General features: G+C 47.7%; 1 protein-coding gene across 6 annotated transcripts in view; it reads right to left on the reverse strand.

The window, feature by feature from the left end:
- rasal2 (RAS protein activator like 2) overlaps nucleotides 1–18,253 on the reverse strand; it is a 757,584-nt gene that overhangs the window by 398,829 nt on the left and 340,502 nt on the right. For 4 of the 6 annotated variants that reach the window (XM_072511668.1, XM_072511667.1, XM_072511665.1 and 1 more), the window contains exon 3: nucleotides 1,536–1,662. In XM_072511668.1, the coding sequence (XP_072367769.1) occupies nucleotides 1,536–1,662 (127 nt within the window). The remainder of the gene's footprint in view (nucleotides 1–1,535; nucleotides 1,663–18,253) is intronic. The other 2 variants (XM_072511669.1, XM_072511666.1) reach the window with 1 other exon arrangement.

Below are 18,253 nucleotides of genomic sequence, written 5' to 3' on the forward strand. Positions count from 1 at the left end.
AATATTATACCCAACAATATTAATGCAGTGCATTCCCACTCATACTAACAGAGAGGTGGCAAACAAAGGCACTGCAATTTCTCGCAGTGAAGAGGAACTGGAGCAAGATGGCAATCTCTAAATTTCCAGAATGCCATCAGTAACATTACAGAGCAGCAGTCATGGTCCTCATTGTAGGTGACCTGCCAATCTATCACCAGACTCTATGGCAAGGCAAGGGGCCATTTGTGTTTGAATCTTGATCCCAGACATCTCAAGTTTCACTCACTTGGAATGAAACTTCACTCTGGTTTGAAAATGCCATCTACTTTGATATGTCTCATGACTAAAAATAAACACAGCATCAGTGCTTCAAATTAATTTATTTTTTCTAACTAATAAATCACACTTCACAATTATCATCTTGTGGATTCCCACAGCCATTATTCCAAAAAAGTGTCATGCAGAGAACTGTACGACTGTCAGTGCATTGTGTTCACCTGAAAATTTCCCTCATCCTAACAAAGCAATGACCTGTAGAGCCAGCTGCAGGAGTTGTTAAAAGATACTCTGTTGCAAAAAAAAAACTTTCTAGGAGGCACTGGCAAAGAAAGTCATGTCCATTCCTAGCTGGATTCAAAACAATAAATTATCACATGGTCATCTTCGTTTAATTGGAGCAAATATTATTATTAGGGGGAAAAGAGCCAGAAGAAAGTAGTTCAGCCTCTAGATCAGGCATTGTCAAAGTCGGGGGCGCGACCCACGGGTGGTTCCCAGGCGGGTGTCAGGAGGGTCGCGGAGTCGTCCGTCGCGGCACTTCCGATCGCGCAAATCCGTGCGCATCAGCCACAGCAGCCGGCTTTTAATAACGCCGGCTGCAAGCGGCCTTCAAATTGGCCACGAACATATAAAAAGAATGCGGCCGCACTCACCACTCATTGGCGCGGACACGCATGCGTAATACGGTCGCAGCTTTTTTTTCCCCAAGTTATGGGGAGTTTTTATTTGATAAACTTTTATAGGAAAAAAATGCAGAAACTGAAAATGTTTTCATCCTCTAGAAATTGGAGGTTCGCCTAAACATTGCAAGGTCAGAGCAAATGGTGGGCCGCGAATGTCGGCCGGTGTGGGCCGCGAAGGTCGGCCGACGTGGGTCACGAAGGTTGGCGGGCCTGGGCCGCAAAGGTCAGCCGGCGTGGGGTGCGAAGGTCGGCCGGGTTGGGTCCCGAAGGTTAGCTGGTTGGTAAAAATGGGTCCCCAGAAAAAAAGTTTGGAAAACACTGCTCTAGATTGACCAATTGTACTGAATGTCGGTTGCAAGAAAAAAACTTCAGTTCCCAGATTTAGATTAGTTTTCAAACCCACCAGGAGGTGGCAGTCACAGCTGAAGTGTTGTATGGTCAGTTGTCCCTTGCAGCTTACTCTGCATTTCACATAATCAACCACAAGAGGGGACCAAAAGGTAGACATCCAGCAGTCAGGCTGTGAATATAATTCGCAAAGAGACCCCGTCAATCAGCACACCCCAAACATTGCAATCTTGTTTAACTCACCCAGCTTACTGCTTCCATCCTGCTGATAGTCTGGGAACTGTCCCTCAGATGGAACACTGACTGTGCGCCGCAGCATTCGTCCTTTTGAGGACTCCATCTGCTGGTCCTGCAACATGTCAACATTCACCTGTGTGAAAACGTGAATGTGTCAACTCCATCAACATCAAGAAAAAATTCACAACAGATCTGTGATTATTAGAAACTTGAGGCACATTTCTTTGTATTGAAGCTTCCCAACAGGAGAGAAAAATGAAAAATGTGTTTAAACTGTGACAACCCAAGTTGCAAGAACTCTCCAGAATGGAATCGCCTTACAAATGGACCCAGCATGTGCAACCAGTGTATAGTGTATGTTCAAATACGGAAAACCTGAAATTGGAGGGCTCAGACCGATCACATCCCCTCCATAAAGCAAAACTTACTTGCTTTTCACATTCAGTCAGCTCTTCTGACTTTGATTAGCCACAGTCTTGAACAGATTCACATTGCGATTTTAAGCAGTGAAATTCTTAATCACAAAGGTTGGTCTTACAGTGACTACCCTCACCAATCTCGCCTATTATCTCTACACTTATAATACAATATGTTTAAAACCATTAAAAAGCACTGACAAAACAGAACAGGATAAAGTGACACCAAAAGTCATTACAATTTGGTTACTTTTCAGCAACATGCAAGAGTGAAATAATTTCCCACAAGCGAACTCCTCTGCACAGTTTGGTAATTGTCAAATCTTTCATGTAGGACATTTACTCAATTCTTCATTGAACCATAAAATCTTACAGCTTGGAGGAAGGAGAATATAAAAAAGTCTGTGCAGGCATCTATCCCCATATAATTATATCTAAACAGCCACATATGCTTGTGTCCTTCATGCCTGCACAGGTGAATGTGTCAGTATTTGCCCAATTAATGTTTTATTTTCATTTAAAATACTTTTGCATCATCCTGTTATGATTTAAATCCTTGTGGTTCTCTTTAAAACATAGAGCATCAACCCTGCGTCCACACAACTGCAGCAAAACCAGCAATTACTGCAGGCTTGTTTTATTACAAAATTAACATGTTGGTTTCCTTGGAATGAATCCCTATCATGGGTATGTTACCCCAGTCATTCAAACAAATTTTGAAAGGGGTAACAGCAGACAACCAAGTGAGTATCATAGTGATAGTACCATAATATCCCGACAGTGCAAGAGGCCATTTGGCCCATCGAGTGTGCACCGACTCTTTGAAAGACCACCCTCCCTAGGCTCACTTCACCACCCTATCCCCGTAACCCCACATAATCTTCACATCCCTGAACACTAAGGGTCAATTTATCATTTAGTGTACCTGAACAGGTGCCGGAATATGGCGACTAGAGGCTTTTCACAGTAACTTCATTGCAGTGTTAATGTAAGCCTACTTGTGCCAATAAGGGTAATTTATATTTATGTATTTTATATTTCATGGCCAATCCACCTAACCTGCCCATCTTTGGACTGTGGGAGGAAACCGGAGCACCCAGAGGAAAGCGGAGCACCCGGAGGAAACCTACACAGGCACGGGGAGAATGTACAAATTCCATACAGACAGTAACCTGAGATTGGAATTGAACTTGGGCCCCTGGCACTGTGAAGCAGCAGTGCTAACCACTGTGTCACCCTGCCTCGAGTTGAAGGATATAAGATCTCTGCCAATACCCAGGCTTCCTAACTCATGCGATATTTGTGACCGAGAGGGTAAGTTCCTAAATTCCAATTTTCTCTGAGGTCATAATTAGATGGAAAAACAGTGGTTGACTGACAATTATCCTGGTGAATTTGACAACAACCTTTATTAGTGTCACAAGTAGGCTTACATTAACACTGCAATTAAGTTACTGTGAAAACCCCTAATCGCACATTCCGCGCTTGTTCGGGTACACTGAGGGAGCATTCAGAATGTCCAATTTACCGAACAGCACATCTTTCGGGACTTGTGGAAGGAAACCGGAGCACCTGGAGGAAACCCACTCAAGCACGGGAAGAACGTGCAGACTCCGCACAGACAGTGACCCAAGCCAGGAATCGAACCCAAGTCCCTGGTGCTGTGAAGCAACAGTGCTAACCACTGTGCTTCCATACTTATCCCAGTTCAGTTCAGGGGAAATCAGAGATATATATCCACTCAATCTCTCAGTGGCATCACAGCAAGAGATGTTCGTGCTGGAAATATTCCATTTTGGACCAGTCAGCAACAAGGATTATCATTATTTCCTTTCCTGTCTCAACTCATCTCATTTAGTTGCAAATCATTCCTTACTGCCCCAGTCTGAGCTACACTTGAAGACAATCTCAGGGGTGAAAGGACAATTTGCAAACAACATCAACCTATCTCCTAAAGATTTTTTGAACTGAAGTCAGAATTTCAACAGGTTATTCGTGAAGAATGAATAAATGGCACTGGGTAAACATTCCATATTTTGTTGCAGCATTACGGTTTGCTCATCTTAGCTGAAGTCTTGTTTGCTCAGCAATTGCAACATACAAACAGAGAGTGTTTAAATGCCAAAACCTCGGACTTCCGGTGGCGCCCTCGAGGAAGCAGGTTGCAGGTCGGATCGCTCCCACCCGCGATGGGCAAACGGACCTTTTTCAACGGACATTTTCAGGACCTGGCGACCTGAATCGGTGGAGGGGACAATAGGGAAGAGACTTTCCCCCCGGGGTATGGACAGCTGGACCAGAAGTGGTCGGGTGGAGCGGCAAGGATCAAAGCGGGAGCAGCGGGGACCCCAGACCGGGCGGCGAAGCATGGCGGACGGCAGGGACCAGGGAGCGGAGGTTCACTGGCCAAGGGAGCAACAGATGGAGTTCCTCAGGAATTGCTTCGCCGAACTGAAGAGGGACACGTTGGACCCGATGGGAGCGGTAATGGACCGAATGGTCGAAACACAGGCGGTCCAAGAGAAGGCGCTCAGGGAGGTTGAGGTGAAGCTCTCCAGCCAGGCGGACACGGTATCGGAGCTGGAGCACAAAGTGGAGGAGCTGAACTCCTGCCAGAGGAGGATGCAGGAGCAGCTTGAAGAGCTGGGGAACAGAGCCATGAGGCAGAATTTAAGGATCGTTGGCCTCCCCAAGGATCGGATGTGGGTGCATACGTGACGGGTATGTTCGAGGCGCTGATGGGAACGGAGGCCTACCCTCGACCCCTGGAGTTGGATGGGGCGCATAGAGTCCCCGCAAGGAAGCCCAGGACGGGCGACCGACCAAGGGCCTTGGTGGTTCGCTTTCACCGGCTTGCTGACACGGAACGTGTGCTGCGATGGGCCAAGGCGGAGAGGAGCAGCAGATGGGAGAAACGCGAGGTGCGCATTTGCCAGGACTTGGGAACGGAGCTGGCCAACAGGTGTGCAGGATTTATCAAGGTAAAGGCAGCCCGCTACAAAAAGGAGGTGAGGTTTGGAATGCCGTATCCTGCGAAGCTTTGGGTTACGTTTGAGGAACTCCATTACTACTTTGAGACACTGGAACAGGTTTGGGCTTTCATTAAAGATAAGAAGTTGGACTTGAACGAACGGCACTTAGTTTTTTCAGTGCTGTACAGTGGCGGTGGTCTGTTAACCTAACTTGCTCTGACTAGGAGTGGACTTGTATTAAAATAAGAAGCTGGACTTGAACTAAAGGACTCTGAGCTCTCAGAGCTTTTGTGTGGCGGCGGTTTGTTAAATTATCCTGCACTGTAGTGTTTTATCCAAGATTGTTTTCAGCCTGGACAGAGAGCGGGGGCTGGAGGGCGCACTGTACTGCTTAGGGTGTTTTGGGGAGATTGCAAAGGGGGCCCTGCACTTGGTACCTTTTGGCGGGAGATCGGGGCCTCTGATAGGGAGATGGGCTAGGGGTTGGTTAGGGGACTTGAAAGGGCATGGGGAGATACGATCAGGTTAATGGGTCCTTGGTGTGCCAAAGGAGGGCCCGAGCGCTCGGGCAGGAGACAGACAGGCACCCAGGGCAGGGGTCAGCGTAGCTAGCGTAGGTCAGGGGACACCAGGGAGAGTAGGGGGAGGGGCGGGCTAGGGTCAAGGGCAGGGCTGACCTGGCACGTCAGGCCTCAGGGGAGGTTTGGGGGGGGGGGCTGAGAAGTAGAGCAGAGGAGACTTAAGTGGGCAAGGGACCAGGGAGCCCCCGGGTGAGAAAGTAGCTTGCAGACTCTCAGGGAACAGCGGGGGGGGGGGGGGGGGGGGGGGCAAACAGAGCTGACAGGGGAAGTGCCTTATTAACATGTTTATTTTTTCACTGTTCGTTTTCACTATGTTAAGGCTCTTTGCATAGGGCCTTTTTTCTCTCTGTAAATGTTACAAATTTGTTTTAAATAAAACATTTCAAAAATAAATTTAAAAATGCCAAAACCTCAGTTATACCAAAACTGGTTCTCAGTCATCCCTCTCAGATCACTCAAAACCTGTATCAATTGAGACAATATTGCATGAGACAAACAACAAACCACTTATTATGCACAATTTTATGACTCAGATTCTCGTTCTTGCATTTGACTTAAATGCTAAAGCAAGCTGCTGAATCCAGGTTGGGACATCAGAATCACCAAATGTGAATTCAGTCAATTCTAGAGTCAGCTCTGCATACAAAATGTTTGGATATATACTTAACAAAATTGAGTACATATGCTTATCCTTGCTTTTTGTCAGTCATCCTGCATGTTTCACATCCTCGGGATCTGTCCAACTCCCTTTCCAAGCTTTTTAGGAAATCAGCATCCATCATCTTTCAGGTAAAGCAGACCATATTGCAGCAACTCTGACTGAAGAGATTTCTCGTCACCTCTCCTCTGGATCTTTTGCCAATGATTTTAAATCCATAATTTCTGGTTATTACCTATGCGTCAGTGGGAATACTTGATCTCCACCTGATCTGTCAAAACTTCTCATTGTTTTGGAAACCTTGATTAGGACACCTCTTTACTTTCTTAATCATGGAAGACTAATGAACAGATAATTGACAATTGAGAAACACAACAGCAGACCAACTCCCAGTCTGAAAAGCATCCATCCACTTTTGCTTCCTGTCACTGAGTCAATGCCATATTCCTCCTGCCATTTTCCTTTAATTGAATGGTAAATCTCCTAGATGCAACTTGGACAAACACCTTATGGGCAGCACGGTAGCACAGTGGTTAACACTGTTGCTTCACAACGCCAAGGACCCGGGATCGATTCCCGGCTTGGGTCACTGTCTGTGCGGAGTTTGCACGTTCTCCGTGTCTGCGTGGGTTTCTTCCGGATGCTCCGGTTTCCTCCCACGAGTCCCGAAAGACGTGCTGTTAGGTGAATTGGACATTCTGAATTCTCCCTCAGTGTCCCCGAACACGTGCCGGAGTGTGGCGACTAGGGGATTTTCACAGTAACTTCATTGCGGTGTTAATGTAAGCCTACTTGTGACACTAATAAAGATTATTAGTTAAAAGCCCATAATCAATATTTATGCATTACCTTGATTAACCTTCCCTGTTATCACATTAAATAATTTAACAAGTTACTCAGACACAACTTGCCTTTAACATGCTGGCTCAAAATTAATTATTAATTTTTTTAATGTTTTATTTTGCTCCACATAATGATTGACAGCAACTTCCCCCATCAGTTCTTTCAACTGGCCTCTGGTGTCCCAGTTTAACCTCTCCATTTTCTTGAATCGATGTATAAAATTAGCAATTCTAATGTCCTTCGACACATCTTCCATACACGATAAAAATTACAAGAGTGTAATCAATGCTTCTCGGACTTATACATTTGCTTCTCTCAGTAACCTCGGATGCATTTGATCCGGACCACGTGAATTAGCAATTTTTGTAATGCTGCTCTGTTTAATGAATCTTCCCTATCCCATTACTATCTTGTCCGTAACAAGAATATATAGACGGGATGGTCAAATGGGCAGAAAAGTGGTAGATGGAATTTAACCCTGCAAAGTGTGAGGTGATACACTTTGGAAGGAGTAATTTGACAAGCAAGTATTCAATGAATGACCTGACACTGGGAAGTTCCGAGGAACAAAGGGACCTTGGCATGTTTGTCCATAGTTCTCTGAAGGCAGAAGGGTAGGTTAATAGGGTGGTGAAATGGGCATATGGGACCCTTGCCTTTCTCAATCAAGGCATATCATTACAAAAGCAGGGTGGCCATGTTGGAAAATAGAACTTTGGTGAGGCTACAGCTGGAGTACTGTGTGCAATTCCGATCACCACATAACAAGAAGGATGTGATTGCACTGGAGGGGGTGCAGGGGCAATTCACCAGGGTGTTGCCTGGGATGGAACATTTAAGTTATGAAGTGAGGTTGGATAGGCTTGGGTTGTTTTTGCTGGAGGAGAGAAGACTAAGGGGTGACCTGTTCGAGGTGTACAAGATTGAGGGGCATGAACAGGATGGATAGGGAGCAGCTGTTCCCCTTAACTGAAAGGTCAGCTACAAGGGGACACAAGCTCATTGTGAGGGGCAGGAGGTTTAGGGGGGATTTGATGAAAACCATTTTTACCCAAAGGGTGGTGACGGTCTGGAATGCACTGCCTGGGAGGGTGCTCGAGGGGGTTCCCTCATATCATTTAAAAAGTATCTGGATGAGCACTTGGCACGTCATAACATTCAACATTCAAGGCTATGGGCCAAGTGTTGGCAAATAGGATGAGGTCTTTCATGCATCAGTTTAGACTCGTCGGAATGTGGTGACTAGGGGCTTTTTACAGTAACTTAATTGAAGTCTACTTGTGACAATAAGCGATTACTTTTTTTAATTATTATTATTTCAGTTCAAAATGTATCATCCTATGCAGACTAGGTATAAATTTTGATTATGAGTCCACTGGAATGCTCTGCTGGCACAAAATCAGCAGCATAATTCAGAGGTAATAGAAAGGCTGCTGTGCAAAAAGGACAAAATTGACAGTGATGCCATTGGCCAGAAGAGACCTGAGTTTTAATTTCAAGTTAGAAGAATGACAGCAGTTCAGAAGATTCAGAGTTCACAGTGAATTTCAAAATTGACAAAATGCACTATCCTACACTCCAGAACTGACAGCTTTTTAAAAATTATTGTTATTAAAATCATTTTATACCCCAAAAATACAAAAAGTACAACGAACTCCACTCCCCCACTCCACAACAGCTAACAGTGACCAATTCCTAAAAGTACAATGTAAATGGTTGCCATTTATGGTAGAGCCCTTCAATTGACCCCTTCACGATATATTTGACCTTCTCTTGGTGCAAAAGCTCCATTCAGTCACCAAGCCATGCCGAGTTGGTGTCACCAGTCTCCAACTCAGGAGGATTCGCCCCCGAACAACCAGCGAAGTGAATATCAGGGCATCTGCCCTCTCACCTGTCCTCAGCTCCGGCAGGTCTGATACCCCACATATATACAAAGGACAGGGGTCCAGCTCAATATTCAAAATTGCCGATATGGTGCAGAAAGAGAGAGACAAAGAAAACCACAAGCTTAGGGCAGGACCAGAACATGCGCGTCTGGTTCGCAAGCCTTCTCGAACTGTGCTCGCACCTCTCCTCAACCCCCTCAAAGAAACAGGTAATTCTGGCCTTGGTTTGTCGTGGCTCACCCTGAACACTATATTGAGTTGGATCACACTCAGCCTTGCACAGGATGAAATGGCATCCACCCTGCGGAGGGATTCACTTCACACCTCCAGCATGGGTCCCAGCTCCTCCTCCAATTTGGCCTTCACCCCCTCCACCGAGACCAACTCTTCCCCCAACATTCGTCCATATTGGCCAGACAAACTGCCCTCTCCCGATGCAGAGTAGGACAGAATCCTTTCCAACAAGGTTGAAGGCAGCGCCACCGGAAATGTCGGGAACAACCGCCGAACAAAATCTTGAACCTGGACATACCTAAATGCATCCAAGCTGGCAAACCACCCCTCCAAATAAATCACACATTCTCTCCAGCCCCTTCCCATTCCATCCCCCAAATGTGGCATCTAACTTTGCCGGATCAAACAAGTGGTTCATACAAACAGGGCCCACCTTGACACTTACCCCGGCTTGAAATGTTGACCGCGTTGCCTCCGTATTTTTAAACTGGAGACAACCACCGGGTTAGAAAAGTAATTTACCAGGGCAAAAGGCAGAGACGCCATCACCAGCACCCCAAACCGGACCCTCGACACGATCCAGGCTTCATCGGCACCCAGGTATATATAGGTAAAAAACGGGATGAGGTCCTACTATCAGAATTTAGGGAATTAGGGGATAAGTTAAAAAGTAGGACCTCAAAGGTAGTAATCTCAGGATTGCTACCAGTGCCACGAGACAGTCAGAGTAGAAATTCAAGAATAGTCAGAATGAATACGTGGCTTGGGAGATGGTGCAGGATGGAGGGGTTCAGATTTTTGGGACATTGGAACCGGTTCTGGGGGCGGTGGGACCATTACAAATCAGATGGTCTACACCTGGGCAGGACTGGAACCAATGTCCAAGGGGGTGCTTTTGCTAACACTGTTGGGGAGGTTTTAAACTAATGTGGCAGGGGGATGGGAACCAGATTAGGAAGTTAGAGGTCAGTAAAGAGGCAGCACCTAAAGCCAGCAAAGTATTAGATAATAAACTCAATGTGACTAAGGGGAAGAGTAGACAGGGAAGAGATTATGAACGCAAAGGGACAGGTGGTCTGAGGTGCATTTGTTTCAATGCGAGAAGCATAGCAGGTAAGGCAGATGAACTTAGGGCTTGGATTAGTACCTGGGAATATGATGTTATTGGTATTACTGAGACTTGGTTGAGGGAAGGGCAAGACTGGCAACTAAATATCCCAGGGTATAGATGCTTCAGGAGGGATAGAGAAGGAGGTAAAAGGGGTGGAGGAGTTGCATTACTGGTCAGAGATGATATCATAGCTGTGATTAAGGAGGGCACGATGGAGGATTCGAGCACTGAGGCAATATGGGTAGAGTTAAGAAATAGGAAGGGTGCAGTAACATTGTTGGGACTTTACTACAGGCCTCCCAAAAGCGAGCATGAAGTAGAGGTACAAATATGTAGACAGATTACAGAACAATGTAGGAGCAATAGATTGGTCGTGATGGGAGATTTTAACTTCCCCAACATTGGATGGGACTCATGTAGTGTTGGAGGCGTAAATGGAGCAGAATTTGTAAGGAGCATCCAGGAGAGTTTTTTTAGAGCAGTATGTGAATAGTCCAACTCGGGAAGGGGCCATACTGGACCTGGTATTGGAGAATGATCCCGGCCAGGTGGTAAGTTTCAGTCGGTGATTACTTTGGGAATAGCGATCACAATTCCGTAAGTTTTAGAATATTCATGGACAAAAGACGAGAGTGATCCAAAAGGAAGAGTGCTAAATTGGGGAAAGGCCAAGTATAACAAAATTCGGCAGGAGCTAGGGAATGTGGATTGGGAGCAGCTGTTTAAGGGTAAATCCACATTTGAAATGTGGGAGTCTTTTAAGGAAAGGTTGATTAGAGTGCAGGACAGACATGTCCCTGTGAAAATGAGGGATAGAAATGGCAAGATTAGGGAACCATGGATGACGGGTGGAATTGTGAGACTAGCTAAGATGAAAAAGGAAGCATACATAAGATCTAGGCGACTTAAAACTGATGAAGCTTTGGAGGAATATCGGGAAAGTAGGACAAATCTCAAACGCGCAATAAAGAGGGCTAAAAGGGGTCATGAAATATCTTTGGCTAACAGGGTTAAGGAAAATCCCAAAGCCTTTTATTCATATATAAGGAGCAAGAGGATAACTAGAGAAAGGATTGGCCCACTCAAAGACAAAAGAGGGAATTTATGCGTGGAGTCAGATGAAATGGGTGAGATTCTTAATGAGTACTTTGCATCGGTATTCACCAAGGAGAGGGACATGACTGATGTTGAGGCTCGGGATGGATGTTTAAATACTCTAGGTCAAGTCGGCATAAGGGGGAAGTTTTGGGTATTCTAAAAGGCATTAAGGTGGACAGGTCCCCAGGTCCGGATGGGATCTATCCCAGGTTACTGAGGAAAGCGAGGGACGAAATAGCTGGGGCCAAACAGATATCTTTGCAGCATCCTTGAGCACAGGTGAGGTCCCGGAGGACTGGAGAATTGCTAATGTTGTTCCTTTGTTTAAGAAGGGTAGCAGGGGTAATCCAGGGAATTATAGACCTGTGAGCTTGACGTCAGTGGTAGGCAAACTGTTGGAGAAGATATTGAGGGATAGGATCTATTCACATTTGGAAGAAAATAGACTTATCAGTGATAGGCAGCATGGTTTTGTGCAGGGAAGGTCACGTCTTACAAACCTAATAGGATTCTTTGAGGAAGTGACAAAGTTAATTGATGAGGGAAGGGATGTAGATGTCATACACATGGACTTCAGTAAGGCGTTTGATAAAGTTTCCCATGGCAGGTTGATGGAAAAAGTGAAGTCGTATGGGGTTAAGGGTGTACTAGCTAGGTGGATAAAGAACTGGCTGGGCAACAGGAGACAGAGAGTAGTGGTGGAAGGGAGTGTCTCAAAATGGAGAAAGGTGACTAGTGGTGTTCCACAAGGATCTGTGCTCGGACCACTGTTGTTTGTGATATATATATAAATGATCTGGACGATGGTATAGGTGGTGTGATTAGCAAGTTTGCAGATGATACTAAGATTGGTGGAGTTGCAGATAGCGAGGAGGACTGTCAGAGAATACAGCAAAATATAGATAGATTGGAGAGTTGGGCAGAGAAATGGCAGATGGAGTTCAATCCAGGCAAATGCGAGGTGATGCATTTTGGAAGATCTAATTCAAGAGCGGACTATACGGTCAATGGAAGAGTCCTGGGGAAAATTGATGTAAAGAGAGATCTGGGAGTTCAGGTCCATTGTACCCTGAAGGTGGCAACGCAGGTCGATAAGAGTGGTCAAGAAGGCATACAGCATGCTTGCCTTCATCAGACGGGGTATTGAGTACAAGAGTCGGCAGGTCATGTTACAGTTGTATCGGACTTTGGTTAGGCCACATTTGGAATACTGCGTGCAGTTCTGGTCGCCACATTACCAGAAGGATGTGGATGCTTTAGAGAGGGTGCTGAGGAGGTTCACCAGAATGTTGCCTGGTATGGAGGGTGCTAGCTATGAAGAAAGGTTGAGTAGATTAGGATTGTTTTCGTTGGAAAGACGGAGGTTGAGGGGGGACCTGATTGAGGTCTACAAAATTATGAGAGGTATGGACAGGGTGGATAGCAACATGCCTTTTCCAAGAGTGGGGGTGTCAATTACAAGGGGTCACAATTTCAAGATGAGAGGGGGAAAGTTTAAGGGAGATGTGCGTGGAAAGTTTTATACGCAGAGGGTGGTGGGTGCCTGGAACGCCTTGCCAGCGGAGGTGGTAGAGGCGGGCACGATAGCATCTTTTAAGTTGCATCTAGACAGATATATGAACGGGCGAGGAACAGAGGGAAGTAGATCCTTGGAAAATAGAAGACAGGTTTAGATAAAGGATCTGGATCGGCGCAGGCTGGGAGGGCCGAAGGGCCTGTTCCTGTGCTGTAATTTTCTTTGTTCTTTGTTCAGGAAGATCCCAGGTCGCCACACCACCCCAACAACTTCTCCGGGTTGGCAAACCCAGTAGCAAACCATCAAATTTGGCAGCGCAAGCGCCCCTCGACTGTGGAATCCCCCTCCGAATCCTCAGATTTATGTAGCCGTGCCGAATCCCGTGCCAACTGGATTCCCAAATACTGAAAACTAATACCTGCCAGGCAGAAAGGTAGGCCTCCCAGACCAGCTCCCCTCCCCATGATGCCAACCACAAAGCACTCACTCTTCCCTAAATTTAACTTTTATCCAGAGAAGGAGCCAAAGTTCTTCAATATATTCATTATGTCCCCATCACTGGCCCCAGATCCCTCACGTACAGCAGAAGGTCATCCACACACAAGGGCACCCGTGTTCCACCCCACCACTAACAATTCTTCTCCACTTCTCTGAAGCCCTCAGGACAATAGTCTGTGACTAAACCGCCAGCGTGAAAAAGAGGGTGAACGACAGGGGAGAACAAGGGGGGAGAATGATGAAATATAAGTGCAAGCTAGCTAGTAATATAAAAGAAGATAGGAAGAGTTTTTTTCAATATATAAATGGTAAAAGAGAGGCAAAAATAGACGGACTACTGGAAAATGAGACTGGAGAAGTAATAATAGGAAACAAAGCCATGGCAGAGGAACTGAATAGGTACTTTGTATCAATCTTCACGGTGAAAGACAGCAGTGGGATGCCAGAGCTCCAGGAGATTCAGGGGGCCACAGGTGAGTGTAGTGGCCATCACCAAGGAGAAGGTTCTGGGGAAACTGAAAGGTCTGAAGGTGGATAAATCACCTGGACCGGATGGATCATACCCCAAGGTTCTAAAAGAGATAGCTGAGGAGATTGTGGAGACATTGGTGGTGATCTTTCAGGAATTACTGGAGGCAGGAAGGATCCCAGAAGACTGGAATGTGGCTAATGTAACACCACTGTTTAAGAAGGAAGGAAGGTAGAAGATGGGAAATCATAGGCCGGTTAGCCTGACTTTGGTCATTGGTAAGATTTTAGACTCCATTATTAAAGATGAGATCGCAGAGTACCTGGAAGTGCATGATAAAATAGGACTGAGTCAGAATGGCTTCGTCAAGGGGAGGTCATGTCTGACAAATCGCTGAGGACATAACAAGCAAGTTAGACAAAGGAGAACCAGTGGACGCGATTTATTTAGATTTCCAGAAGGCCTTTGACAAGGTGCCGCATAGGAGACGATTAAATAAGTTAAGAGTCCATGGTGCTAAGGGGAAGATCCTGGCATGGATAGAGGATTGGCTGACTGGCAGAAGGCAGAGAGTGGGGATCATAGAATTTACAGTGCCGAAGGAGGCCATTTGGCCCATCGAGTCTGCACCTGCGCTTGGAAAGAGCACCCCAATTAAGCCCACGCCTCCACCCTATCCCCGCAACCCCACAAACCCAGTAACCTCACCCAACATTCTGAACACGAAGGGCAAATTATCATGGCCAATCCACTTAACCAGCACATCTTTGGACTGTGGGAGGAAACCCACACAGACACAGGGGGGAACATGCAGACTCCACACCGACAGTGACCCAAGCCAGGAATCGAACCTGGGACCCTGGAGCTGTGAAGCAACTGTTCTAACCACTGTACTACCCTGCTGCCCAGATAAAGGGTACTTTTTTAAGATGGCAGCCAGTGACTAGTGGTGTGCCTCAGGGATCAGTGCTGGGACCACAACTTTTCACAATATACGTTAATGATCTGGAAAAAGGAACTGAAGGCACTGTTGCTAAGTTTGCAGATGATACAAAGATCTGGGGCAGGATTCTCCGACCCGCGGCGGGTCGGAGAATCGCCAGGGGGCGGCATGAATCCCCCGCCGGCCTCCAAATTCTCCGGCACCGAAAATTTGGCGGGGGCGGGAATCGCGCCGCGCGCGCCCCCCCCCCCCCCCCCCCCCGGCGATTCTCCGGCCTGCGATGGGCCGAAGTTCCGCTGCTGTCATGCCAGTCCCGCCGGCGTGAATCAAATCACCTACCTTACCGGCGGGACTGGTTGCGCGGGCGGGCTCAGGGGTCCTGGGGGGGGGGGCGCGGGGCGGTCTGGCCCCGGGGGGTGCCTCCGTGGTGGCCTGGCCCACGATCAGGGCCCACCGATCCACGGGTGGGCCTGTGCCTTGGGGGCACTCTTTTCCTTCTGCCTCGGCCATAGACTCCACGATGGCCGATGCGGATGTGACCCCCTCCCTAAGCGCTTGCGCAGGGATGACGTCAGCAGCCGCTAACGCTCCCGCGCATGTGTGGACATCCGCCGGCCGGCGCAGTCCCTTCGGCCCCGGCTGGCGTTACGCCAAAGGCCTTTCCCGCCGACCGACGGCGCGCCAACCACTCCGGCGTGGGCCTAGCCCCTCAAGGTGAGGGCTTGGCCCCTAAAGGTGCGGAGAAATCCGCACCTTTGGGGCGGCCCGACGCCGGAGTGGTTCCCGTCACTCCATCCAGCCGGGACCCCCCGCCCCGCCGGGTAGGGGAGAATCCCGGCCCTGAAAAGGGACAAGTAGTAGGAAGCAGGGGGCTGCAGAAGGACTTTGACCGGCTAGGAGAGTGAGCAAAGAATGGGCTGAAGAAGGGGCTGATGGAATGCAATGTGGAAAAGTGTGAGGTTATGCACTTTGGAAGGAGGAATGGAGGCATAGACTATTTCCTAAATGGGGAAATGCTTAGGAAATCAGAAAAACAAAGGGACTTGGGGGTCCTTGTTCAAGGTTCTCTTAAGGTTAACGTGCAGGTTCAGTCAGCAGTTAGGAAGGCAAGGCAATCTTAGCATTCATGTCAAGAGGGCTAGAATACAAGAGCAGGGATGTACTTCTGAGGCTGTATAAGACTCTGGTAGACCCCATTTGTTGTACAGTGAGCTGTTTTGGGCCCTGTATCTAAGGAAAGATGTGCTGGCCTAGGAAAGGGTTCAGAGGAGGTTCACAAGAATGACCCCTGAAATGAAGAGCTTGTCGTATGAGGAACGGTTGAGGATTCTGGGTCTGTACTCGTTGGGAGTTTAGCAGGATGAGAGGGAGGATCTTCTTGAACCTTACAGGATACTGCGAGGCCTGGGTAGAGTGGACATGGAGAGGATGTGGAGGCCAAATCACTGAGTGTCTTTAAGACAGAGATAGATAGATTCTTGATTAATAAGGGGATCAGAGGTTATGGGGAGAAGGCAGGAGAATGGGGGATGAGAAAAATATCAGTCATGATTGAATGGAGGAGCAGACTCGATGGGCCAAGTGGCCTAATTCTGCTCCATATCTTATGGTCGACAAAGGACACCCCTGCCTCGTCTACCTATGTAGCCAAAATTACCCCAGACACATGGTGTTGGCATGCATACCATGTCCCGTACAACAATGCACCCACGACACAAACCCAGGGCCCAAACCAACCTTTTCCAAGACTGTGAAGCGGTACCTCACCTCCACTCAACCCTATCAAATGCTTTTACTGTAACCAGCAACATGATTATCTCCGGTTCTGGCCCAACCACTGGGGTGAGAACCACATTGAGCAATCACCTCATGTTGGATGACAACTTTCGGCCATGCACAAATTCTGTCTGGTCCTCCCCAACTACCTCCGGGAGACAACCTCAGCGCCAGGATCTTGGCCAAAAGCTTCACATCTATTTTGAGCAGTGAAATTGGGTGATACGACCCACAGTCTGTGGGATCCTTATTCAGAAGGGAGATAGATGCCTGCACCAACATCTCAGGGAGAGAAACCTGCTCCAGGGAATTATTAAACATCCCGATCAATAACGGAACCAACTGATCCGCAAACTTCTTATAAAATTCTACCAGGAACCCATCCGGCCCCGGCGCCCCCCCATCTGCATCTTTCCCAAGGCTGTTCGAACCTCCTCCAGTCCCAGTGGCGCCTCCAGCTCTTCCCGCAATCCTCCCCAGCCTTGGGAAACTCCAGACACTCTAAAAACTCTACCATTACCGCTCGTCCCCTGGTCGCTCCAACCTATAAAGTTTCTCATAAGGCTCAAAATGCCCCATTCACTTTGTCTGGGGCGGAAACCAGCCTGCCCTCCAAATTTCTAACCTGAATGATCTCTCTAGCAGCCTCCTGCCACCTCAGCTGGTGAGCCAAAAAATAGCTGGCCTTCTCAGAACTGACATCTTTAAGCAGGTCTGCAAACAAAAATCTCTGCAACTCATCACCAACAGTTGCTTTCATGTCACCATATAATTTCCCACAAATAGGTGGTGGGGGAAGGGGCTGTGGCCTGCTGAACATGTTACGGCAAGTTTTGGAGTGCCAATGAGGTGCGAATGGTGGGTGTGGGGGGGGGGAGGGGGGGGGGGGGAATATAACGAGAAAGGTGCTGTTTCAAGAGTAAGCGGTTGGGGAATTCTGGGAAAGGGGAGGGTGGGTGGGGTAGTTGGCTGATGGTGACTGGGGGTTGTTTTTTGTGTCATCCGAAAAGTGGGGCTGGGTGCCAACTTGGAGGGGTTCTGGTTTTTGGAGACTGGTAGAGGGATGGGAGCATCACCAGGGGTGGTGATGGCTGAGTCGGGGGTTGGGGGGTGAAAAGCCCCCGATCCATTTGGTGGCATGGAATGTGTGGGGGCCGGGGGCACGGTAAAACGGGCAAGGATTTTGGCTCACCTGCAGAGTCTGAGGCCAACGTGGTACTGTTGCAAGAGATTTATGGGTGAAGAACCAGTTACGGCTCAGTAAGAGTTGGGTAGGTCAGGTGTTCCACTCAGGCTTTGATAGTAGGGCTTGGGGGTAGCAATCAGGGGGGGTAGATATGTCATGCTCACAGGGTTGTCGGAGGGTAAGTCGGTGGTTTTGGCAAATATATATGCACCAGGGGCAGGGAATTCTCCTTCTTTTCAACGGAGCATAAGGTCTACTCGCGGATTGATTTCTTTGTAATGGGGAGGTCTCTATTGCCAGGGGTGAAGAAAGTGTAATATTCTGTGATTGTCATCTCAGACCACGCTCCGCACCTGGTGATATGGTTTTGGTGAGAAAGTTTAGATGTGGAGTTGTTAGCAGACTTGGCGTTGTGTGTGAAGTTGGCAGGGGTGATTGACGAATAGTAAGGTTTAATAAGAATGGGAAGGTCTCGCTTTCAGTGTTGTGCGAGGCCGTGGTGAGAGGAGAGATAATTTCATATCAGGCACAGGC

This window comes from Scyliorhinus torazame, chromosome 7 (genome assembly GCF_047496885.1).
Source record: "Scyliorhinus torazame isolate Kashiwa2021f chromosome 7, sScyTor2.1, whole genome shotgun sequence".
NCBI classification, from domain to species: Eukaryota; Metazoa; Chordata; class Chondrichthyes; order Carcharhiniformes; family Scyliorhinidae; genus Scyliorhinus; species Scyliorhinus torazame.